Raw genomic sequence first — 23227 nt, 5'->3', positions numbered from 1 at the left:
GAAATTCCGACGGAATTCCGACGCCAACGGCTAGTCCGTCGGAATTTTCTCGGAATTATGTAAAATCCTCAAACGGCTCTCCAACGGTTCTAATATTTCCTCGGAATTCATCGGTTTTTTTCGAGGAAAATATATTTCCTCGGAATTTCCTCGGAATATTCCGACGGATTGATATTTCCTCGGAATTCCGTCGGTTTATTCCGAGGAAACCAAATTTTGTGTTTCCTCGGAATTTCCTCGGAAATTCCTCGGGATATTCCGAGGATTTCATTTTCCGTCGGAATGTCCGTCAGAATATCGCTGTTTTCTTGTAGTGTCCCTTCTACTGACATTGTCCCTACACTTCAAAGAAACATTGTTGAATAGAATCAACATAGTTATCATACCAATAGTAAAACCTTCACAAAAAAATGTGATACAAGAAACAAAGATATGAGAATTCCATTACCAAACAAAGCCAAAAATCTCTAATCAGTGTTGCCCCCCAAAAGATGCTTTCCATAGAAGAACCAACATAGCACAAGCATGCATGGGTACAGAATGAAAAAGAGGGACCCGAGAAATTTAATCTTACTACCTTGTGAAGACTGAGAGAAAGCAGACATGGGGATGAAATCCTTAGACACATCCAAGCCAAAACGTTTGGGAACGTTTCCAGATTCAGCTCGAGTTAGTTCCATTACGACCTGCTTAGTCAAAAGGCAAAAGAATCACATGTTTTATTATACCAAAAGAAACCTCGCAGTTTATTAAACGCAAAAGTAATGTTTCTTTACAAGAGAATCAAGAAACCTAGAAGACAGCATTCAAGAGACAACAGAGAAAATCTCTACCTGATAGCATAAACAAAAAAAAAAAACCTAAATGCAAAAAGAGGAAAAGGAAGGAAAAGAAGAATGACTTTGGTTTCTTCTTCGTCCACGATCGCGAGAGGATCGATGGAGAGGATGACTTTGGCAACAGGAAGGTATGGATCTTCTTCGAAAGGAAGAGGTTCGAAAGAAGGAGCAATGAGAGAAGGGCATTTCATTAGCCACACTGATCTCTCTGCAAACTCTGTTTCCAAATCTTGACTCCCATTATTATTATTATTTGCCGCAGTTTCTTCCATTGTCATGCAGGAAACAGAGAGAAAGAGGAGAAGAGAGACGATGGTAACATAGTTTCGCAATTCATTTCTTGAGGCAATACAAATTTTGAAGGAGAGAATTTATTGAACCTAAACCGAAATAGACCAATCCTTAACGCTAAATAATCATGTCCTCCGAGCCAAACATAAACCCATATCCATACCAAACTCGGTTTATTCAAATCTTGCTATTCGAATAAACCAAATTAGTTTCATCTGATAAGTGGCGCCGTATGATATTTATACTAACCGGTGTAACCGCCAAAAAATTGAAAATAAAACGAACCAAACCGACATTTACTAAACCTAACGCAAACATACGAACCCATACCAAACTCGGTTTGTTCTTTTTGAAACACAAACTCGGTTTGTTCAATCAAAGACAAATCTCACTTTTTTCTATAAACCAATTAGTCATCTGATCGAAGATCGCTCTTAACTATACCGACCGGTTTAATATTGACACTCTCAAAACGAACCAAACTCTATCTCTGTGGATAAGCTCTTCTTCTTCTTCTTCTACTTCCCACTGTCAAAACCTCAATTCAATTGCAAAAGGCTCTCAGCGAAAGGTAGTCTCACTCCTCCTCTCTACTCCTAATCATCATCTCAATTACCCTCTCTCTCCTAATAATAAAAAAATAATCTTTTATTATTTGTTTGTTGTTATTAGCGTCGATGGAGGTGGTGACAAGCACCAGCAGCAGCAGCATGAGCATCAAGCGCTTCCTCAAGGAGAAAGGCTTCGACGAGCAGAGCATCGACAAGATGCTCACAAAATGCAAACACCTAGAAAACGCCCAAACCGACGTCGCATCGCAGAACTGGGACTACTTAACCAACACCGTCGGGATACAAGACCGTAAGCTCCCTTACATCGTCTCCCGCTGCCCCAAGATCCTCACTTTACGCCTCCACGAGCGTCTCGTCCCCATGTTCGAGTGCCTCTCCTCCCTCGGAAGAAACCCGCGTGAAGTCACCTCGGCCATCACCAAGTTCCCTCCCATTCTCGCTCACAGCCTCGAGGAGAAGCTCTGCCCTCTCCTCGCCTTCTTCCAAGCGCTGGGAGTCCCTGAGTCCCACCTCGGGAAGATACTCCTTTTCAACCCGAGGCTTATCAGCTACGGGATCGAGACCAAGCTTGCTGTTATAGTCAGCTTTCTCGCTAGCATTGGCCTTGATAAAGATAGTGGTGTGATCGGTCAGGTTCTGGTTAAGCACCCTTTTCTCATGGGTTACAGCGTCGAGAAACGGCTGCGTCCTACGACCGAGTTCTTGAAATCGTGTGTTGGTTTGAGTGACGATGGGGTTGTGTCTGTGTTTGTGAACCACCCGCAAGTTGTGTGCAGGGACGTTGGTAAGATACTCAGACCGAACTATGAGTATTTGAAGGAGTGTGGGTTTGGTGATGCGCAGATTGCGAGTATGGTGGCTGGTTACCCTCCTGTTTTGATAAAGAGTGTTGGGAACTCGCTAAGGCCTAGGATCAGGTTCCTGGTGGATGTGATGGGGAGAGGGTTGGATGAGGTGGCTAGTTATCCTCAGTTTTTTCAGCATGGGTTGAAGAAGAAGGTGGAATCGAGGTATAAAGTTGTTAAGAAGAGTGATGTTGACTGCAGCCTTAGAGATATGTTGGACTGTAACAATAAGAAGTTCCATGAAAAGTTTGGCGTTTTAAGAGTTTAAAAAGTGATCTTCTTCTAGTTTTGCTTCTTCATCAGTCTCTCTTTCTCTTTGTAAGCTATATTCGCTTTTGCTTCACCAATCCTGTTAGTTATTATGTATCATTGATTCTATATTGTTATTTGCATTTTTTCTATCATGGGTTAAGATAGAACAGCCAAACCACACTGGGGTTGATCAAGTGCATATCGATAGAGGGTGTTGTCCCCCTTGTGAAAGAACCTTTCTTTCTTATTACAGTCAAGGTCAGCAGTTACATTTGAAGCAACTAACTAGCTAGCCTTTATTATAGAAATCAAAATTTATTATTTCTAAAACATGAAAGAGACATTGTGTGTGTGTGAGAGAGAGAGAGAGAGAGAGAGTTCCTCCTACTCCTGGGGGACAATCTTGTACTCAACCTTCAGCTCATAAGTTCCTTTAATCTTCTTCCCTTCTCCTGACAGTTTTCATATAAGAAATATCATTGAAGAGAACAGAATCAACACAGTTATCAAAGTAAAGTAAGGTTTCATTTGTTTGGGTTTGCAGATAAACATACCATTGCTCTAAACATTCATACAATGATCAGAAGCAACGAAATGAGAATGGGCATTATTCAACAAAGTCAAATCTATCCAACAAAGAGGGACATGAGAGAGACTGAGAGAGTATTCTAAGTCTCCTTACCATGTGAAGAAGACTCACTGAAGACAAACATGGGGATGCAATCTGTAGACATTTCCAAAGCATAACGTTTTGGAGTGTTTCCAAACTCTTCTCGCGTTAGTTCCATTGCAACCTGCTTAGACAAAAACAACCACAATGTTTCATTACACACAAAAACAAACTCTGATCAATGTAAGAACCCACACGACATATCCAAACTCAGCAAAAACGAGACACACGCATGCAGATAGAAGATGCAAAAGATGATAGAAAGGGAGAAAAGATGATGACTTTGGTTTCATCGTCTACAGAAGCGAGAGGGTCTATGGAGAGTATGAGTTTGGCTACAGGAAGGAACGGATCGTCCGGTAAAGGAAGAGACTTTTGAGAGGAAGCGGCCAGAGAAGGGCATTTCATCAGCCACATTGATCTCTCTGTTAACTCCGTTTCCAAACCGCATGGGTTCTCATTCTCCTTGGCCGCAGACTCTCCCATCTTCATGCAGAGTGAAGAGTAGTTTAAAGCGCATTTTTATATTACTACGTTACACACTAACCCTGAGGCTTATTAACTAATCTCATTATATTCATAATCTCTCATAAAAGGAGAGGAACATGTGTCAATAAAGCTAAAGCCTTTCTGAAAGTTGATTAGTAAAATCCAAACGAGAAAAGAAGCTAGTTTTGTTTCTGATATACACAACGATTGCAGAACATTCATAGAAAGAGAAGATGTTAATTGTCTGTGGATCACAAGCATGGCCGCTTGGTTCTTCTCTCTGCTAACTTGTTCACTGCATTTCGCTTGTTAGAAACCTCATTGTTTTGTTTTGTCCCTCTACATTCTCCAGTCTTTATTTTCTCTTCTTTCTTCTTGTTCGTTGCATTCTCCAACGCATCCTTCACAAGAAACTTTAGCCTCCACAGTGTTGGTTCGTCCTGCATACAAGACCACTTTAGCTTAAGAAAAGAAAAAAAGTAAGGGTGTCTTTCGACCAGAGAAGCACTAATAAGTAAAGAGGTTTTACCAGTACGTCCATCTCAATTGTCACTTCTTCTGCTCTAGTTTGAAATCTAGGATCAGCCTGAGCAACGATACCCAACACCTTCTGTAGCTCATCCGTTGACAGTTTCAATAATGCAAAACCAATATTACGTTTCTCCTCACTTGTAATTTTCCTGATAAAAATCACTCATCCGTCTAAGCATATATAATGATACATTGACCAGAGGGAAACCAAAACTATGTATTAAGAGTGATTAGGCCAACCTGCATCTTCCCACAACTACATTCCTTAGCTTCTCCAGCTCGTCATTAACATTGCAAATCTAGACAGCCACGTATCAAACAGTTTTAATCAGTTGAAACATTTTAAAGGTTTATAATACAAAAGGAAAAACAAGAACCTCATTGCTCAAATCTCTAGTTGTTTTGGTATGAGATGCTTCTTTTGCTAGCAGCGCCTCCATTGCCGCTTGCTTCTCCTCTTCCTCCCGTATTTTCTCCTGTAACCAACAACAGTGGTGCTAAGGTCCATCAAGAATACACTGTGAGAGAGAGAAAACAAACATATAAACCAATCAATCAACCCATTTACCTCTTCTAGAACCTTAGGAAGAAAGTGTGCCCATTTCTCCTCAAACTTTTGCAGTAATGTTTTGGCCATAGAGTAGACATCACTAGCTTCTTCATTATACTTCATTGCGTTCTCAAAGACTAGCCGCATATCAGCGTAGGTTTGCATTACATGTTTGTACCCGGTACCATCTTTAGCATCCATCTGATTCTTTATCGTGCTGAAGTCCATGGGCTCATCAATAACCTACAACAATCCGGTTAAAACAGAGTGGTTGTATGTTAATATGTTGAGAGAGCTGAGAAGGAGAACACGGTTACCTCATAGTAGTCATCAAGACCAAGACTTTCTACATCGACAGGGTGCATAAAAGGCCATGCGCACTTGTGCTGAGTAATCTGAGAAAATCAAATGATAATGATGATTCAAACTCTTCCTCCTGAAGACATAAACACCAAGAATAGACCAGTACCTGACGGAAGATTGTTCCGAACTGACGCATGAGGTCGTGCATTCTCTTTGCAGCAACGGCCTCTCTACGAGCAGCCTCTTGTTGGACCTTCCTGATCCCAACAACATGTCTAGAGGCAGAGTTTGAGAGGGCAATGGTCGAGTAAAAGTTTTCTACTTCTGTCAGTTTATGCTCAAGCTGCAAGTAGAACCAATTAAGACATCCATTAAATCAAAGATAATAAGTTAAAAGCAAAACTCCAAAAACAGAGCGAGAAAGAAGAATGACATAACAAGAAGAAACAAGGAATAAAAGGTTTAAAGGAGAAAACTTTATTTACCGAATCAACCCATTGTACAACCTCTTCGACTCTCTGCTTGATGCTTTCGGCCTCGACAGGGATAATCTTGGATTCTCCGGCGGGTATATGACCTGATTCCGGCACTGATTCAGTCATTGTTCACAGGTTCTCTCAGAACCGAAAAAGATAATCCCCAAATAAAAAGAAATTTATTGGAAAAGAAAAAGGAAAACATACTTTATGGCGGCGAAAAAAGGAAAAAGAGGGGGCATTCCGAGAATTGAACTCGGGACCTCTCGCACCCTAAGCGAGAATCATACCACTAGACCAAATGCCCTTGTTTGGTTTCGGTATTATATAATAAAAAGAATAATCATTCTTATTTCTTAACAGTCTAAAAGAAATTTCTCAGACGGAAAAACACATTCGTCATATAAACTAATTTGCCTATGACCAAATAGTTGATTATTAGACCATAAGAAAGTGGATTTTACCTCAAGAGCAAAAACTGAACGTACTAAATACCAATGACCATTTAAGATTTTTGTTCCAAGAGAGTCAAAGTAATGTAAGACTCAGAGAGTCAGAGGGTCGTTTTAGTAAAGATAAAATAATAAAGGGACTAAATTAGAGACAGAGGGAAATGAAAGGGCCTGTAAGGGTTTTTAAGATTCTAGGGCTCTTGCCTTTCTTCATTGGTCGGGTCAAAATGACGACGTTTTAGATCTTCTTTTATCAATTGCATCAGTGTGTGTTTTGGGCGAAATCGAGAAAAATGAGCGGAGCAGGCAAGAAAGTGGCGGATGTGGCATTCAAAGCGTCGAGGACTATAGATTGGGAAGGGATGGCTAAGGTCCTCGTCACCGATGAGGCTCGCAGAGAGTTCTCTAACCTCCGTCGCGCTTTCGACGAGGTCAACACGCAGCTCCAGACCAAGTTCAGCCAGGTTCTCTCTCCCGATTCTCTTGATTGATCTGTATTGTTTCCCCAAATCATCTAATCCTTAGAATCGTAGATTCGAATCTGGATCAAGTGATCTTGTTGTTATCCACATCCTACGGTTTGTTTCATCTTCACTGATTATATTTTGTTGCAGGAGCCTGAACCTATTGATTGGGATTTCTACAGAAAGGGTATTGGATCCGGCATTGTTGACTTGTACAAGGAAGCTTATGACAGTAAGTTCTTCTGCTTTTAATCTTTTTTGTTGATTAGAACCTCTCTCTATAGGCTGGCCTATAGTATACACTTACCAACTCGTTTCAACTAGTTTTCATGTATATTTGTATTGTGGCTCTCAAACCTGACTAAAGTATTTTTAAAGACATCTGCTCTATATCGGTCGGGGGTGGGGGGCTGAATGTTTTTGTAATTGTTGGAGCTATGGAGATATACCAAAACGAACTTTTGTCTGCTCTTTCTGGTTTGGTGCAGGCGTTGAGATTCCCAAGTACGTGGACAATGTTACCCCTGAATACAAGCCTAAGTTTGATGCTTTGGTGAGCTTTCAGAAGCTTCCTTTCCTTCTTTTACAATGTTTTTTTTTTGAAAAGGGTGTTTTCATCTTTTACTTGGTCGTTTCCTTTGTGCCACGTTCCTTTCTTTATATAGTTGGTGGAGCTGAAAGAAGCAGAACAGAAGTCGCTCAAGGAGTCTGAACGGCTGGAGAAAGAAATTGTTGATGTCCAGGAGATAAGCGTAAGTACCCTCCCAATAACAAGTTTATCTTACAAAAAGTTCCATCCGATGTATATTTTTGTTTAACTCTGATGTATAATCTCATCTGTCTTTACGTGTGTGTGTGTGTGTGGTTGGCGTAATCAGAAAAAGCTCAGCACGATGACTGCAGATGAGTACTTTGAGAAGCACCCAGAACTCAAAAAGAAGTTTGATGACGAAATCCGTAACGACTACTGGGGATACTGATCCTCATCATGTTTCTTGCATCTCCGGCTTGGAAATGAAACTATCCTTCTCTTTTTTTCTTGTACTGTTATTTCTTAAATAAGTATACTCCACTGTTGAGATCTTCATTGGAAATCCAATGAAACAGTGATGATCAAAGTATCTGGTTATAGTTTATCGATTTCATAGATAAGGGTGACTCTTTTCATTTCATATCTCACCTGAAAAAGTGTATCCCTGGTCAACTCCGGTATTAAGGACACTGCTATGTGCTTGATGAGGTTTCTTGATTAATCAACATAAAAAATACTTTGCAAGCTCTTGGTGGAAGGATTTAATGAAATATCATCTCTTAAGACTGCAAGAGCTAGAAAGCTTTCGAGTAGGGGAAAAAACAAACAGTGTTTCAAGAAAGAAACAACTGAATAGAACAAAAACAAAAACATATAAAAGACGATATAATTAGGTTTCCAGATACATGATGCTCTCAATATCATCCCAAAAAGTCGTCTGCATAAACGTGCTTCCCCAAAACCTATCAACTATTCTCATTCCACTAATGAGTCTTGTTATCTTGCACCTCTCCAAATCATAAATGACACAGCGTGGATTATGCCGATTGATTTCTTCCGGTTTCAGACAAATTTCACTGCTGTGACTTGTGGGTTGTATCAGCAACCTGCTGGCCATGGACAGTGTGCGCGTTTCGAAAATAGGCAAAACAAAAGACTTCTTGTCCGACCATCCACTCTTGCCCGCATCCTGTACAAACCATAAATCTATGCTACCATTAATCATAATGCTTGAATATTCAAACACAGCTAGTTTGCCTTTGTAGTTCATGAGATTCATGGTACGGGCGTCCCATACAATGCCAGTCTCAACAGGCAGTTCGATCAAAGTGAACTCCTCATATCTCATGTCAAAACTCATGACCACACATCTATTTTTGTCAACCCAAGCTCCATAATACAAAACACCGTTGATGGAGATACCATGCATGTAAGGACAATGAGGAGGGGGAGGAATGGTGCTTCGGGTGCTTCTCCATGAAGCTCCATGACCAAGTACCAACACCTGATGCTCAGATCTCACTACTTTCTCTTCCTCGCTCACCTCCCAGACTGTACTAAGCACTTTGTATTCATCATGAACAGGTTCGTGCCCAAAGTAGCTCCAAATATTCTCATTATTTTCAGGCACAATTCTTGATGTTATAATGGGCAAGGTCACACGTTGCATGGTGGTAAGGTTACATATTCGAACACTTCTCAGAAGTCTGACACATAGCAAGCCGCGAAGAGCGCTGTCAAAGCAGCCTCCTATTCTCGGCATGGTAAGATCTTGGTCGAGGTCATACATGGGGGCAGGGTAGAAAGGTGATATGAGAGGGACAGGGTCATGAGACGATGAGATCAACGCATACTTATACGGCTCGTCAGAGTCCACAAAAGACATGAGCATACGGCTTCTTTGAACCGACGATGATGAATATTTAAGGAAACGATTGGTAAGATATCGGGAAGTGATAAGGGAATGCCAGAGCCTTGACACACACTTGAACCTCATCAGCGATTTGGCCGGCAATCTCGGTATGATCTCCATCAATAGCTCATCCAGGAGGTTCCATGCAGGTTTCACGACAGTCTTGCTTCTCTTTCTGTCTCTGGCGGCTGCTAGGCGAAACGAAAAACTCATTGTACTTTTGTATGTCAACTCCAAATCTCTGTGCCTCTTCTTATACACATTAGTTTCTAATTTGTGTAGGAATAGTTTTTTACTTTTTTTTATCACGAGATGTATATTTCCTTTTTTTATTTTTTACAACTATTTTATTTATATAAAATATAAAATTACACATAAAATAATAAATATAAAACATAAATCCAAAACTAAAAGATAAAATTACATGGAATAAAATTTGAAGTAGCTTTCTTATGAAGCTCTTACTGCAGTGTTCATGTTTGGTTTAACTATTTGAATTTTATTTTTATTTAGATTTTGTTAATTTTTTAATAAAGATTACGTTAATTTTAATAAAAAAAAATTTATATTATATTCACAGATTGTATTTATTCTGAATAATGAAAACTCTAAAGAAAAAAAATTCAACTTACACAAAAAAATTCAACTTACACAAAAAAAACCAACTTACACAAAAATCCATTTTAATTATTATTTTTGAAAAGTCAACATTATTTTTTTAATGGTTGACTTTTTGTGTATGTATAACAGAATGATCAACAAATAATGAGGTTTAAAATTGATAATTTTAGAAAATAGAAGGTTAAAATATATTAAATGAAAGTTTATGCTTTTTATTCGTTTAGAAAAGCTTAAATATTAGCGGTTTTTTCTCTTTTGGATCAGAAAAATATAATTGCTTTTACTTACTTCTAAAAGTGAGAAAACCATTAAAAGGTAATATCTTTCTAAACGAAACAAAAAAAAAACTGAACTTTTGGTTAGTTTAACTTTCAATTTTTAAAATTATCCATTTTGACCTTATTTTTGATGAATATGTAATTTTTGATAAAAAAAAAATTCAACCCCTAAATCAATTTAACACTAACTTTTCATGTATTTTAAACAGTGTGTCAACAAACAAAAAGATTTAAAATGTATTTTTTTTAAGTTAGAGACTAAACTGGCATAAATAAAAATTGGAGATTATTTTGGTTTTTCTGTAAGTTGAAGTTTTTTTACAGTTTTCCCTATCTAAAATAAATTATTTATTAAATAAAATATAAGTAAATTTTTTTTGAAACTAAAATTTATTATTAAAATTTAATCTAAAATAAAAATCAAATTAAAAATAGCTAAACCAAATAATTATCAGCTAATTTATTTATCAATTTTATGAATCAACCATCAATTGCTCAACTTATACACTTTCTACTTCACCAAGAGTGTCATTTTGACATTCTTTTCTTGTCAAACAAAAAATATCATTTCAAAATTTCAATACAATTTATACTTAATTTACGTTTAATATTATTTACAAAATACATTGATCTTATAAATAATGTTATTTATCTCTAATTATATTGGTTAAATATATATGTAACTAATAAATGCATAAATATATTTCAATTATTTTTAATATGTGTGAAAATTTTAAAATGACTGTATTTGTGAAACAGAAAAAGTATACTTTATCTTGCTTAAACACGAATAAGCTTAATAATTTAGAAATTTGATTAATCGTTTTTCTCTGATTAATAAATTTATTTAAAATTTTAGTTATGTAACTATTCGACAAATTTTGACTTGATTATTATTGTCTAGATTTTGTATTTGGTAAGACACATTTATAAATAATTTTCACAAAATATACATTTGTACAAAATTTATATATATATATACATACATATTATTCGTTATTGATGTGGAATTATTTCTATATTTGTAGTCATATTACTGTTTTCTATAGCTCAGGTACACATGTGTACACAATAGTTATATAAAATCACAAACTTTGTCAAGAGTTTAACTATTTACAAAGCAAACTAAATACTATAAAAATAATAATATCTTATGTCACTCAAACAAAAATATAAGTAAATAATATTTAAAAATATTTACAATAGTATCATATAAGTTTATATGCATAAAAATATACGTATACATTTATAAATACAGTCTATGAATTTGTAAATGCAAATAAGCAAATAATTAAATGGTGATAAACTTAAGAAGGGGTAATTTTATAAAGTAATTAACATATGTAAGAAAAATGGCACATTGTTTATTATATTTTAAAGAAATTTTGATAAAAATAAAAGTTATGCAATTTCATTATATTTTTCGTAACTATATAATTATTGTTACAAACAATACACAATTTATTAATATAAACATCATCCGTGCAGCGCGGGCGGGTGACGAAAAGAAGAAGAGAAAAAACAAAGTTTTCGAAAAAGTTACTAATTGTTGCATACTCATTCTTCATTCATCATCATCGATCGCTCTAGAGAGAAGAAAGATGGCGAACGTTGCGAACGACGGAATCATGGCTGAGGTGAATCGCATGTTGGAGGAGATGTATGGTCTTGTGTACTGTCTCAAAATGTATTTGTTATTCAGGTTTCGAGGATCATTAGAGAGCCACTCACTCTGGTCAACAACCACACTCGCTTCTGATGTGAGTAAGGTCACATAGACTTTCAGTTTCATGGTTGATCATTTCCATGATTGCAACTTTTGATTTTGTTGTGTGCTTGCTACTTACATCTTTCTAGACCTATTACATTTTGTGTAACATCATGATTCCTATTTTCCATAGAATTGTTTTTAGAAATGGAAACCCAAAGGAAAAATCAACTAAAACACTCATCTTTGAACGTAGAAGAGAAAATCGAACTCTATATTCGTAGGACGATTACACATAACAACTTTTTAGCACGTGACATATGTAGAAACTAATGCATAGTTTAGTTATTTGGTTTTCTTTATTATAATATACTTTTTCTACAAATAAAATCGGGAGTATTACGTTACAAAGTATTCTGATACCCAGCCGAGACCCATACTAATTAACATTCAACACACGTCAATCTCGTTTACTAGATTCAACCATTCTTAATAATTATATTATGCATATATATGCATATTAGTAAATATCACACCCAACGTTTATGATTACAGATATTTCTTTATTATTTCAAACCATCTGTAAAGTTAAACCTTTCTTCTAAGGACGAAATTTATGGAGCAACATAGAGCAAAAATAAAGTTACAAAAAAGAGCAAGAACATGAATCAAACCATCTGATACTGGAAGCAAGCCCGCATCAATCTCGTTTTGATGCCAGATATTAGCGATAATCTTGACTTATGACTACTTTAGGGTTTTCATTAAATTAAATAGAATAAAGTACATGAAAGCAAATTGTTCATCATGATCATACAACTTATTTCATTAGAAACATGAGAAAATGGAGAAACTATTTCATTTTTTTATGAAACAAGAGAAACTATTTCATATCACACCTGAAAAAGTGTATCCTGGTATACCGTGGTATATATTACATGAGGTTTCTGATGAAACAACCTGCATGAAAGATACTAATCCTACGTCAAGTGCAAGCTCTTGCTGAAAGGATTAATGAACATCTTTTAGCTTTCTAGGCGAAAAAGAGTACCTTGTTTCAAGAATGAAACGACTTGAATAAAACTAAACAAATAAATATAAGACGCAATATATATGATTATGTTTCCAAATACATGATGCTCCATCGTGATTGGAGAAGTTGAAGCACATCATCCCAAATATAGTTGAAGCACATGATGAGCTTCATCGTGATTGGAGAAGCCTCCACACTTTCGGCTTCTCACAGGGCCTAACACAGGTCAAGCTGTTTACATATGATTTTATTAAATTCTATTCACCTTATTATTTATAAAAGTACTAAATAAAAAATTAAAAATTAAAAATTAAGACAACTATAATTTTTTGTCTTTTCATTTTTAACTAGTTTTAAAATTTACGACACATACACTTTCACTACTTCCTTTACTTTTTAATTTTAAGTATCATGTGAAAAATATTTGTAAGAACAAATTTGTGGCAATTTTCTCTAAATTACTTGTATTAAACAAAACAGATGAAATATCCACAAGTATTCATAAATATTGCTAATATTCACATGTTAAAACTAAATATAATATTTTTAAAATAAAAAATTAGATATTCATAACATACTAAATAAATAAATCACAAATGTTAAAAAAAAATTTATAGTATTTATACTCCATACTAACCCCAAAATACAATAACACCAGCCAAATAAAATAAAAAAAGAAATTTGCTTAGATTTTAGTAAAATTCGTATAGACGAAAATATATATTTTTTGTGTATGAGAAAAAATATTAAAGGGCAATTCTCTTAAATATTATTTTTAAGTTTTTGTGAGAGAAATAATCATTAAAAAAAGATTAAAATAATATCTTTTTATTTTTAAAAATTTAAACTACATCCCTGGAGACTGCTTTTTTTTTTTGTCAAACCTGGAGACTTCGTCCTTTAACTTTAAAATGGCCATCTAGAGAATTTCTCAAAATTATCCTTTATATATTGAAGGAGAAGCATTGTAATAAATGTATTCACACTAAACTGGACACATGTCACGTATAAAAGCATTATAATAAATGCGTTCACACTAAAATAGACACATGTCACATGTAGAGAACTTTTCAGCCAAACTCCACATAAAAATATTCATACTATATATTTTACGTTTTTAATATAAAACTCACATGCATGGTTCTTCTTTACGTTATTTTTACTGTTTACGAATAGAGCGGGACAAATTATTCATAAATTTTGATTCGATTCATTATGCGTTTTGATTCTAACCGAAAAATCTGGATATCCGTTACTCTACGAAGCAAATCAAATACTAAAATGCAATATCCAAAAAAAAACAAATCACAAATATCAATATTTATAGGAACGTATATCCAATTTGATCCGTTATATGCATATACATATATTAAATAATTATATATTATAGTTTATATAAGTTTTACAATATTTTTTGTTTTTAAATAATTTCATTTTAAGAATTTTTTTTCATGTATTATTTTGAAAAAAATGTCATTTAATATTAATTAACAGTATCTTTATATATTTATCAACCATATTTATATACTTTTACATACACATATATGTGCACATTGACGTGAGCACCTTATAACTAAGTATTTACCACAACTGAAATATTTAATTTTTTGAAAGTTAAAATATTCTTTTTCTTAATGCTTCTTTCACTATCGACCAAATTGTAGTAAAATGATTTGTCTTAATAATTTTCTTTTTTTAACTATCATCTGTTTAGAAACTATAATATGAAACCATTGGTTCGACATCACGACTATCTAAGATTCATAACATGAAAACAAACAAATAATAGTAATTTTTGATTATCACAGAAAAGAAAAGAAAAACATCAAACATTTTAACCGAACAAACCAAATAAATATTGATTTAAAATGACAGTTATATTTTACGAGATTAAAAACCAAAAAACAACCTAAAACCGAATCGATATCCATATTAAACAGATTAATATTTTCGGCGGGTTATTACCTAATAGTATATTATTTCTTTTGGTCAAATAAGAAAATATATCTCTTATCCCCTCCTTCTCTTCCAATAGTCTCACAGTCCCCTCTAGAAACATGTCTTCAGCTTATTGTTCCTCTGCCGTGGCGGTTTCCGCCGCAGCTACCGTTTCCTCCGCCGCTACCTTTAACCCATTACTCTCCTTCCACTCAAATTTCAAACTCTTCTATCGCATCACACCAAAACCCTTCAAACTCGTCGCCAAATGCCCTACTCCTCCTCTCTTCCTCCATCTAAATACCCGTCGCCACCGCCTCTTCTGCGCCGCCGAAGACGAAATCCCGCCGTCATCCGGAGAAGAAGAGGACGAGGAAGAAGAAGAAAACGAAGAAGAAGACGCAGATGCGACGCAAGCGAGCGTTGAGGAAGGGAGGCTGTACGTTGGGAACTTGCCTTACACAATCACTTCTTCTGAGCTCTCCCAGCTTTTCGGAGAAGCTGGTAACGTCGTCGATGTTCAGGTTCGTCAGATTGTTGTTCCAAAGTGTCGAGCTTTATTGCAAGACTGTTCCAAAGTTTTGACCTTTGGTTGCAGATTGTGTACGATAAAGTCACTGACAGAAGCAGAGGGTTTGGATTCGTAACCATGGGAACCATTGAAGAAGCTAAAGAAGCGATTCAGATGTTCAACAGCTCTGTAAAGTTTCCATCCTTTCCCTTTTGATCATACAACGTTTTCTCATCTTCTGTGCGTGTATGTATGTAGCAAATCGGTGGTAGGACGGTGAAAGTGAACTTCCCGGAGGTGCCTAGAGGCGGAGAGAGGGAAGTGATGAGAACCAAGATTCGTGATAGTAACAGGAGTTATGTTGACAGTCCTCACAAGATCTATGCAGGGAACCTTGGTTGGAATCTAACCTCGCAAGGTCTTAAAGATGCGTTTGGAGATCAGCCTGGTGTGCTTGGTGCTAAAGTTATCTACGAAAGAAACAGTGGGAGGTCTAGAGGGTTTGGTTTCGTTTCTTTTGAGTCGGAAGAAAACCTTCAGTCTGCTCTGGGTGCTATGAATGGTGTGGTAAGGCTTTTACCTCTTCTAAGATTGGTTTGGTGAGTTGGGTTTGAGACTTAATAGTTTCTGGTTTTGGTTTTGGTTTGGGTTTTTAGGAAATTGAAGGACGAGCGCTGAGGCTAAACTTGGCTTCGGAGAGAGCCAGGGAGCCTCGTCCTTCTGTAGGAGAAGGAGAGACTGAAGAGGGCAGTCTAGAGAGAAGCGAGGTGGTTTCGAACATTAGTACATGAAGCGGCAAAAGCACGGTAGATTCCACTGAGGGCTAGAAAATGAAAAACTTTGCTGTCTTTCTATGAGTTATGACTATGCTGTTGTACTCTACTGATGCTAAAGAAGAAGATAATATAAGAGATAAAGAACAGGATAGTAGCTGTAATCTTATTCAGAAATGCTTGTTCCATTAAATGGTGTAATGTAAGATCTCTTTATCCCAGACTCTTAGTACTACTACTTATTATTAAAAAGAACAATCTATAAGAGTAACTGAACTATGTTCAAGGGAACATCCCATCTGTTTTATTCCTTGTTCGAAAACGCGGTTAACCCGGCGGTTATACGCTGCACGGGAACATACCGTGGCGATTATGCTAAATTCGGTTGATTGTACGAAACTGTTTCAAAACTTTAATTTTTTGGATATTTTGAAGTCCAGAATCCTTCAATATAGTGTAGATCTATAGCTTCAAGGTGTAAACAACAATTAAAAAGCAATAAATATTTAACGAAACTTTTTATTGCGGCTGATAAATATTGCAGAAACAGCTAACCCTTAATATTTGGGACAGAGGAAGACGATGAGAATATTATCATATTGCCACTCCTAAAAAAATAAAAAGCAAAAATGAAAAATTTCAGGCTTCGAACTCAGGACCTGATGTGAATGACTCACAAAAGCACCCACCAGACTACACGCAAAAATAATCGCCGATTAATCTTGGATTAATCTCCGCTTTTCCCATTACGCGCTAGGCCCAACCCGAGCGCACGCGTAACGCCTAGCGAGTTTTCGAACAAGGGTTTTATTTAATTCGACCAATTCTCATGTGATTAGAACTTAACTTGATCAGAGGGAAGACTCACAAAGTGTTTGCGGAAATGACTGAACTGACCTGTGAAGTTAACGGCTATGTCTGATCTTACACAAATCCATTAATAAGAAGAGAGCCAAATACACAAGATATCAGTCACATACGATGACTTGCCTATCATCCTCAACGACGACATTGGGAGCGAACAAACAGACAGAATCTGCACAACACAATAAACCTCTTGTTTTGTATGACTAATGGGCTTTCACCTGTACCATATATGTATATGACATTCTTCTATTGACTTTTTCAGTTATTGATTGTTTCAAAATGTGATTTTCTTATGAAAACACGCGTAACGAAATACATTTCACGATAAATTTCATTACCGCGCTATTTATAGAAGGTAAATAATTTATGTACTGCTCGCATGAGATATATATATACACAAGGACTTGAACCAATCAAAAACATTACTAGTAAAACGATTAAATAAATAATCAATCTCCAAAGCAGAGGTCCATGCATAGACCAAGAGAACTAAAAAGTAAAAACAAAACAAAAATTAACGAAGTAGACGTCGGGCCTGAGATGGAGGTGGTTGAGCTTGCACCGGTGTGGCTTGACGGTTCGAACCACCTCCTCCACCACCACCATTGTTATTTTCCCAAGGTTTAACCGTAAACAACACAACTAAAACCACAATAATGATCAGTATCAAAACCGCGTAGCAAGTCCACTTACGCGTGTTCTTCTGATAGAACCGCGCCTTAACAAGCTGGTCTGCACCGGAACGGATAATCGTATTGGTTCGTTTGAGGCTGTCTTCAATGGTGTCCAGCTGTTCACCCTGGCTCTGAACCAAGACGGCCATGTCAAGAAACACCTGATGCAACTCGTTCAAGCTCTTCTCAATGTCTTTCACTGCGTCATGCCTCTCTTGTATCTCGTTTATGGTGTCCAAAATCCTACCCCGACCTTGTTCTTGTATAGCTTTTTGCAAAAATGTTTCGCTTTCTCCTGAAATAAATGTCATTTCAATTTATATATATCTCAATAATATCATGTTTACAAAACCCCACAATTACGCATGGACAAATTAACCGAATTTAAAACACCTAACCGTACTGAACCAAAATTATTCCATCGGAAAAGAAAACACAATAACATGAACAGTTAGTTCTATTTTAAAATATTGTGGATATTCGGACTGAACCGGAACCTAACTAGAAAACACAATAACCTGAATAGATTCTATCTTAAAATACTGTAGATATCCCGGATATCATAACCGGACCGAACCAAAACAGAACCATTTGCTATTTTCTTGATTAACAACCTTTTGCTATTTTCTTGCTGTTTGAAATTTCAAATAACTCAAAAGAATTAAGGAAAAAGAAATCGGAGGAAATGATCACCTGTAGAGATTAGGTGATCGACGGTGTCCTCGTCGGGATTTTCTCCGGTGACGGTGAAGTACAACCGGTGAATTGTGTCTCTATATTCCGTCGAGATAGTCTCTCTCACTCGCATAAAATGGTTCATCGCATCTTTCAGCTTCTTCCTCAACCCGTTAACCACCGCCATCCTTTGCCGGTCAGAAGATGAACCCGGTCCGCATTCCGGTAAACTCCGGTTCACTTCATTCGAACGATCCAGTGCCTGGAGGTTTCCTTTCACACGCTTCGCCGTCTTGAGCGCCTTAGACACGTCAGAATCCATCTTGTCCTTCAACTCCTTGACAGCCTTAGAGTTGTGGAGCGTCTTGCTCTTGTCGTGGCTTACTTGGAGACTGTGACATAGGCGATCGAGCTCTTTTAGATCATTATTAACCTCCTCCACGTCGAGGAAGAACTTGTCGAGATTGTTCTCGTCTGAGTACTTAGCCTTTGGCATCTCGATAGTGTGCGAGTGAGGCGGCGATGAGTCGTCGGCTACGGAGCGTTTGAAAGAGCGGGAGAGAAGATCGTTCATGGCTGGCTGGTTCGTTTGAAGTTTCTCCTCAACGGACGATACAAGAAATTTTGGTTTTGAAGAAATTTGAAATAAATAAATAAATCTTCTGATAGATTGTGTTTGTTGCACGTTAATTTATAATTTAGGGTGAGACTGGTTTTCCCGCTACCACCCGCAAACGCAGTTTTTGCGGTTAGTAGCGGTTGACAGCGTTTCGAAACAATCATACAAACCGATACGCTTCAAACCGCTCTGAACCTCTTAAAATCAAAAGTTGGTTCCAGCTAGCGTTTGCGGTTGCGGGAGGATAATTTTTTTTTTAAAACCATATAAATACAAAAATAAAAATATTCAATAAAAAAATTAAATTGGAATTATAAAAATAATAACATATATCTATTATATTTTAATTAATATTCTAAAATTTTTAAATAAAAATATTTTCTATAATTTTTAAAAATTTAAAACTATAATTTTCTAAATATAAATTTCATATTTATTATAATATTATAATTTTTGATATTTTTATAATTATATAAAATGTAAATATTGTTAATTTATTATTTAACCGCTGCTGTATAAGGTAGTTAACCAGTCATAAGTATCCCGCAAACGTACCAATTTTTAACCGCAAAACCAGTCGTACAAATCTCTTAAAACCGCTAGAAACCGCAACCACCCGCATCCGCAAATTCCCGCAGCCGCAACCGCAACCGCAACCGCTGCGTTTGAACCAATCAGCTATTTATTAGAATTTTTAAACATTTATATACACACATATATAAAGATATACACATATATAAAACGAAATAAAATATTTTTAAATTTTTTTTAATATAAATCTTCAAAACAAATTTTATTAAAATTATAACTTTCAACTAATTTAAAATTTTTATAAATAAACATAATATTTTTATTAATCATATTATATTGATAATTATTATATTTTATTACAATAGTATGTTTTTATATTTTTATAATGTTATAATATGTTAATATGAGTAATTTATTATTAAACCGCTGCAATATCTTATAATCAACCAGTCACAAATATCCCGTAAACGCAACAATTTTCAAACGTTGTACCAGTCATACAAAACGCTTAATAATGCTTGAAACTGCAACCACTCGCATCCGTAAACTACTACATCCGCAACCGCAACCGCAACCACTGCGTTTAAACTAGTCGGGCCCTAAGTTGAAAAGTCCCCCAATTATAACGCGCGTTTGAAACTGGAACGGGTCCGTTTCTTTGGAGATCAAACCAAAACATCTATTTCAACTAAACCATTATGTTGGGTTAACCAAACCACGTTGAGTACCCTTTATTCCTCGGTGCTAAATTTGTCAAATTTCACCAACTTCATTTATTTTTTTTATTGTTGCAATTTATTGATGTATTTTTTTTTGTATTGAATCGGTTAGTTTGACAAACTTATAGCTGAATAGTGGAAGAGAAAGTCCAGGTCAGAATTTATAAGAAAACGAATAAAACAATGAATATGATGTATGTATACTGTGGAAAGAGAAAGATTTTAAATTATTCTTAAAATTTTACCCCAAAAAAAAAATTAGAATATTGATTTATTGTGTTTAGTTGCTGAAGACTATAAAGAAGGAAGTTTGAATTCGTCGTTGGTTGTCTATTTCAAATACTTTAGTAAAAAAAAAAAATCAAATACTTTAGTGCTAATAGTTTAGTGCTAATAGTTTCTAACATATGATTTTGTTATGTTGGGATATAATCGTTTTGTCCAACCACTTAATACTTTTCTTTACATTTTGTCGTTTATTTTGGAGTGACCAATATTGAAGCAACAAGAAAAAACTGATCAAAACAAACATTTTTAAAAATTAGTCAAAACTAGGCCTGAGATTTTTATCCGAGATCCAGATTCGATCCGGATCCGATCCGAAAATCCAGATATCCGGAGAGGCCGAATCCGGATCCGGATAGTAAAATGTTAGATCCGTCAAAGCCGGATCCGGATCCGAATACCTTAATTTTTTAGTCCGGATATCCGGATCCGTAAGTTTTATTAATAACTATTTCAAAAATAGTAATATCTATATATAAAAATTAATTTATTAAATATATTTTTATTTTTATAATAGTATATATAAATTTTATGTAAATTTTGTAATATTATACATAGAAATAATTAAAAACATTATATTTTTTTATTTTTAAATTATTTTTAATATTTTTTATATATTATTATTTTTTATTTATTTTAAGGATTCAAATCCGGATCTGGATATCCGCCGGATATTACAATTATTAGAAGGATATCCGGTGTTACAATTATTAGAAGGATATCCGACACCGGATATCCGAGAACCCCGGATCCGGATAAGAATAGTAAAATTATGGATCTGCCGGATAAAGATCCGGATCCGGATACCTTAAAATTGTCCGGATATCCGATCCGTCTCAGACTTTGTGATATGTTAATAAAATGATATATTACTACTTACTTTGTCCAATCATAAGCCCAAACCGGCCCGTTTGAATCAACCTAAACACCTTCAGCCGTCGAATCGAAACACTCCACCCACAAGAAAAGGAGACAACTACAAGCGATGGGAAAAGCTTCGGGAGCGAAACAGGCGACTGTCGTGGTTGCAGCTTTGGCTTTTGGATGGTTAGCTATAGAGATCGCCTTCAAGCCTTTCCTCGACAAACTCCGCTCCTCAATCGACAAATCCGATCCCGCCAAAGATCCCGATGACTCCGACAAAGACGCCGCCTTCGCCGCCGCTGCAGCCGCCTCTGAGACGACGTCCTCCGTGTAGGGTATTTAAATAAGGGTTTTGTTAGATTAAATCTATGTGTTCAGCTTTGAATTAAAACATAAACAGTTTGTTTTATTGCATAATTATATGTTTTTCTCTACTCATTGGATGCGTCCTATAACCTCCCAGTATTCGAAATTAGAATGATTGGTTTAACTGGTAATAGCGCTAGATAAATAGCAGATTAACCATGGAAGTAAGAAATGTATACATATATATGCAGAGGGAGACCATAACTTATGTCAAGATTGAACGACTTTTAACATCTTTAGTACCCAAAAAACCTTAAGATTTGTCCTAACATATTTGTATTCAACATAGATGTATATGTCCTCTTTAAAGTGCTATGATTTGGATTTGTAATTTGTATTCTTTCATTGATCCAACCCAAACAGTGATAAAAAGATACTGATGGAGCTTTCACTGTTTTTTTTTCCCTTTCTTAAATTGCTTTTTACAAAAGTTATGATGATAAAGAATAGTAGACTTGCGAGGACAAAAGCACCAAGAAAGTATAAACGTCTCTCTAATCATGATTTAGTTAGAACCGACTTAATTATTTGTGGTATGATTTTATTCCTTCCTAAGAGGGGTTAAATATCAAATCTGATCATTACAATACTACTTTAGATAGTAACTTTAGAACAATCATTGTTCAGATTGGATATATTTATGGAATTGTAGATTCACATGATCTCTCTTGTATCACTGTTTATGCAAGAGTTTTTAGTGCACGCTTAAGTGCTTTGTTTTGTTTTTCTATGATTGCCCCCAGATTACAATCTAGTTATCTTGTCCCCACGCAGATGCCCCAAACAGTGGTGATAAGAAAGATGAGATAGACCTTTCATTCCTTTTACTCCACTCCTTTTATATAAAGCTAAATCAAAAAGTAAATGAGTCATGCTGAGTACTTAACTTGTAATACTCTTTAGGCCACACTAAATCACTTAACTGCTTAAGCTAAAAAGCTGTTAGTTCATTCCCTTGACAACTTTGGCAAATAAACTTCAATGTCTCTCAAGCAGATACGTAGGCTGATTTATCTGTAATTTTCCATGAAAGATAGGTAGCTTCGTACAACAATCATTGCATATCATAAGATGTAATCTATATGATTAAGTCTAAACCATCAAGGTTACTGGGGATAATCAAATGCTTTGATTTGCATCCTTTACTCTATTTTGTCCTATCTGGCACAGATCTCTGCGCTACAAGAAAACAGGGGGATTTTGATGGCCGAAATCGTCAGAAATTCGTCGGAATAGACCGATTCCGACGAATTTCTGACGAACCTATATGTCGGTGTCGTTTTGTCGGAAAAAAAAAATTCGTTGGAATTTCGTCAGAACTTCCGACGACTTTCTGACGAATACCGAGAAACGTCATTCTGACGAACTTCCGACGATATTACGATGCGGACACACAAGACCAGAGTTCATCGGAAAAATTATATACCGACGGAGAACGTTCCTCGGACAATTCCAACGGAGTGGATTCCTCGGTATATTCCAACGAATTCTGGGCGTCGGAATATACCGACGAATGTTTGTCAGAATATACCGACGGATATTGGTTCGTCGGTATATTCCGACGGATATTGGTTCGTCGGTATATTC

The 23227-nt window shown here is 35.9% G+C and overlaps 9 protein-coding genes and 1 non-coding gene across 10 annotated transcripts in view; 4 read left to right on the top strand and 6 right to left on the bottom strand.

Moving 5' to 3' along the window:
• LOC106303272 (cytochrome P450 708A2-like) overlaps nucleotides 1-1122 on the bottom strand; it is a 4256-nt gene extending 3134 nt beyond the window's left edge. The window contains exons 1-2 of the mRNA XM_013739589.1: nucleotides 902-1122; nucleotides 578-686 (exon numbers count right to left, since the gene is read on the bottom strand). Of these exons, the coding sequence (XP_013595043.1) occupies nucleotides 578-686; nucleotides 902-1117 (325 nt within the window). The 5' untranslated portion in view covers nucleotides 1118-1122. The remainder of the gene's footprint in view (nucleotides 1-577; nucleotides 687-901) is intronic.
• Nucleotides 1123-1616: 494 nt separating this feature from the next.
• On the top strand, nucleotides 1617-2951 carry LOC106301517. The gene is made up of 2 exons (XM_013737935.1): nucleotides 1617-1701; nucleotides 1803-2951. Exon 2 carries the CDS (start codon nucleotides 1808-1810, stop codon nucleotides 2813-2815), a length of 1008 nt encoding a protein of 335 aa, XP_013593389.1. The 5' UTR covers nucleotides 1617-1701; nucleotides 1803-1807; the 3' UTR covers nucleotides 2816-2951.
• A 218-nt stretch (nucleotides 2952-3169) lies between these two features.
• Nucleotides 3170-3968, bottom strand: LOC106305524. Its single transcript, XM_013741889.1, has 3 exons — nucleotides 3752-3968; nucleotides 3482-3593; nucleotides 3170-3251 (listed from the first exon to the last, which is right to left on the bottom strand). The coding sequence occupies exons 1-3, from the start codon at nucleotides 3959-3961 to the stop codon at nucleotides 3184-3186; spliced, it is 390 nt and encodes a 129-aa protein (XP_013597343.1). The 5' UTR covers nucleotides 3962-3968; the 3' UTR covers nucleotides 3170-3183.
• Nucleotides 3969-4066: 98 nt separating this feature from the next.
• LOC106303700 (transcription factor GTE6) lies at nucleotides 4067-5986 on the bottom strand. The gene is made up of 8 exons (XM_013740002.1): nucleotides 5828-5986; nucleotides 5509-5685; nucleotides 5357-5434; nucleotides 5058-5282; nucleotides 4867-4965; nucleotides 4730-4788; nucleotides 4488-4638; nucleotides 4067-4398 (listed from the first exon to the last, which is right to left on the bottom strand). Exons 1-8 carry the CDS (start codon nucleotides 5942-5944, stop codon nucleotides 4210-4212), a joined length of 1095 nt encoding a protein of 364 aa, XP_013595456.1. The 5' UTR covers nucleotides 5945-5986; the 3' UTR covers nucleotides 4067-4209.
• Nucleotides 5987-6053: 67 nt separating this feature from the next.
• TRNAP-AGG lies at nucleotides 6054-6125 on the bottom strand. The gene has a single exon. It is a non-coding gene; the product is annotated as a tRNA-Pro (tRNA).
• Nucleotides 6126-6472: 347 nt separating this feature from the next.
• Nucleotides 6473-7906, top strand: LOC106303604 (ATP synthase subunit d, mitochondrial). Its single transcript, XM_013739891.1, has 5 exons — nucleotides 6473-6734; nucleotides 6885-6966; nucleotides 7223-7287; nucleotides 7400-7486; nucleotides 7613-7906. Exons 1-5 carry the CDS (start codon nucleotides 6564-6566, stop codon nucleotides 7712-7714), a joined length of 507 nt encoding a protein of 168 aa, XP_013595345.1. The 5' UTR covers nucleotides 6473-6563; the 3' UTR covers nucleotides 7715-7906.
• Nucleotides 7907-8155: 249 nt separating this feature from the next.
• Nucleotides 8156-9391, bottom strand: LOC106305597 (putative F-box protein At3g52320). Its single transcript, XM_013741951.1, has one exon. The coding sequence runs from the start codon at nucleotides 9389-9391 to the stop codon at nucleotides 8156-8158; it is 1236 nt and encodes a 411-aa protein (XP_013597405.1).
• Nucleotides 9392-14826: 5435 nt separating this feature from the next.
• LOC106301356 (RNA-binding protein CP33, chloroplastic-like) lies at nucleotides 14827-16309 on the top strand. The gene is made up of 4 exons (XM_013737735.1): nucleotides 14827-15280; nucleotides 15355-15456; nucleotides 15526-15834; nucleotides 15924-16309. Exons 1-4 carry the CDS (start codon nucleotides 14876-14878, stop codon nucleotides 16056-16058), a joined length of 951 nt encoding a protein of 316 aa, XP_013593189.1. The 5' UTR covers nucleotides 14827-14875; the 3' UTR covers nucleotides 16059-16309.
• A 1112-nt stretch (nucleotides 16310-17421) lies between these two features.
• LOC106305113 (syntaxin-122-like) lies at nucleotides 17422-18931 on the bottom strand. The gene is made up of 2 exons (XM_013741488.1): nucleotides 18275-18931; nucleotides 17422-17876 (listed from the first exon to the last, which is right to left on the bottom strand). Exons 1-2 carry the CDS (start codon nucleotides 18828-18830, stop codon nucleotides 17422-17424), a joined length of 1011 nt encoding a protein of 336 aa, XP_013596942.1. The 5' UTR covers nucleotides 18831-18931.
• Nucleotides 18932-21301: 2370 nt separating this feature from the next.
• Nucleotides 21302-21712, top strand: LOC106304398 (6.7 kDa chloroplast outer envelope membrane protein). The gene has a single exon (XM_013740807.1). The coding sequence runs from the start codon at nucleotides 21396-21398 to the stop codon at nucleotides 21606-21608; it is 213 nt and encodes a 70-aa protein (XP_013596261.1). The 5' UTR covers nucleotides 21302-21395; the 3' UTR covers nucleotides 21609-21712.
• The last annotated feature ends 1515 nt before the right edge of the window (nucleotides 21713-23227 follow it).

Source organism: Brassica oleracea, chromosome C7 (genome assembly GCF_000695525.1).
Source record: "Brassica oleracea var. oleracea cultivar TO1000 chromosome C7, BOL, whole genome shotgun sequence".
NCBI lineage: Eukaryota > Viridiplantae > Streptophyta > Magnoliopsida > Brassicales > Brassicaceae > Brassica > Brassica oleracea.
This window is presented reverse-complemented; position numbering and strand designations above follow the sequence as displayed.

Excerpts from the sequence above, each read along its gene's own strand:
- LOC106301517 (XM_013737935.1), top strand. The coding sequence starts at position 1,808 with ATGGAGGTGGTGACAAGCACCAGCAGCAGCAGCATGAGCATCAAGCGC.
- LOC106305524 (XM_013741889.1), bottom strand. The coding sequence starts at position 3,961 with ATGAAGATGGGAGAGTCTGCGGCCAAGGAGAATGAGAACCCATGCGGT. Across the intron at positions 3,594-3,751 it reads CTGTAGACGATGAAACCAAA|GTTGCAATGGAACTAACGCG; the intron begins GTCATCATCTTT and ends TTGTCTAAGCAG. Across the intron at positions 3,252-3,481 it reads CAGTGAGTCTTCTTCACATG|GAGAAGGGAAGAAGATTAAA; the intron begins GTAAGGAGACTT and ends GAAAACTGTCAG.
- LOC106303700 (XM_013740002.1), bottom strand. The coding sequence starts at position 5,944 with ATGACTGAATCAGTGCCGGAATCAGGTCATATACCCGCCGGAGAATCC. Across the intron at positions 5,686-5,827 it reads TTGTACAATGGGTTGATTCG|CTTGAGCATAAACTGACAGA; the intron begins GTAAATAAAGTT and ends TTCTACTTGCAG. Across the intron at positions 5,435-5,508 it reads TCGGAACAATCTTCCGTCAG|ATTACTCAGCACAAGTGCGC; the intron begins GTACTGGTCTAT and ends TGATTTTCTCAG.
- LOC106303604 (XM_013739891.1), top strand. The coding sequence starts at position 6,564 with ATGAGCGGAGCAGGCAAGAAAGTGGCGGATGTGGCATTCAAAGCGTCG. Across the intron at positions 6,967-7,222 it reads GTACAAGGAAGCTTATGACA|GCGTTGAGATTCCCAAGTAC; the intron begins GTAAGTTCTTCT and ends GGTTTGGTGCAG. Across the intron at positions 7,487-7,612 it reads TTGATGTCCAGGAGATAAGC|AAAAAGCTCAGCACGATGAC; the intron begins GTAAGTACCCTC and ends TGGCGTAATCAG.
- LOC106305597 (XM_013741951.1), bottom strand. The coding sequence starts at position 9,391 with ATGAGTTTTTCGTTTCGCCTAGCAGCCGCCAGAGACAGAAAGAGAAGC.
- LOC106301356 (XM_013737735.1), top strand. The coding sequence starts at position 14,876 with ATGTCTTCAGCTTATTGTTCCTCTGCCGTGGCGGTTTCCGCCGCAGCT. Across the intron at positions 15,281-15,354 it reads GTAACGTCGTCGATGTTCAG|ATTGTGTACGATAAAGTCAC; the intron begins GTTCGTCAGATT and ends CTTTGGTTGCAG. Across the intron at positions 15,835-15,923 it reads TGGGTGCTATGAATGGTGTG|GAAATTGAAGGACGAGCGCT; the intron begins GTAAGGCTTTTA and ends TTGGGTTTTTAG.
- LOC106305113 (XM_013741488.1), bottom strand. The coding sequence starts at position 18,830 with ATGAACGATCTTCTCTCCCGCTCTTTCAAACGCTCCGTAGCCGACGAC. Across the intron at positions 17,877-18,274 it reads CGATCACCTAATCTCTACAG|GAGAAAGCGAAACATTTTTG; the intron begins GTGATCATTTCC and ends CATTTATTTCAG.
- LOC106304398 (XM_013740807.1), top strand. The coding sequence starts at position 21,396 with ATGGGAAAAGCTTCGGGAGCGAAACAGGCGACTGTCGTGGTTGCAGCT.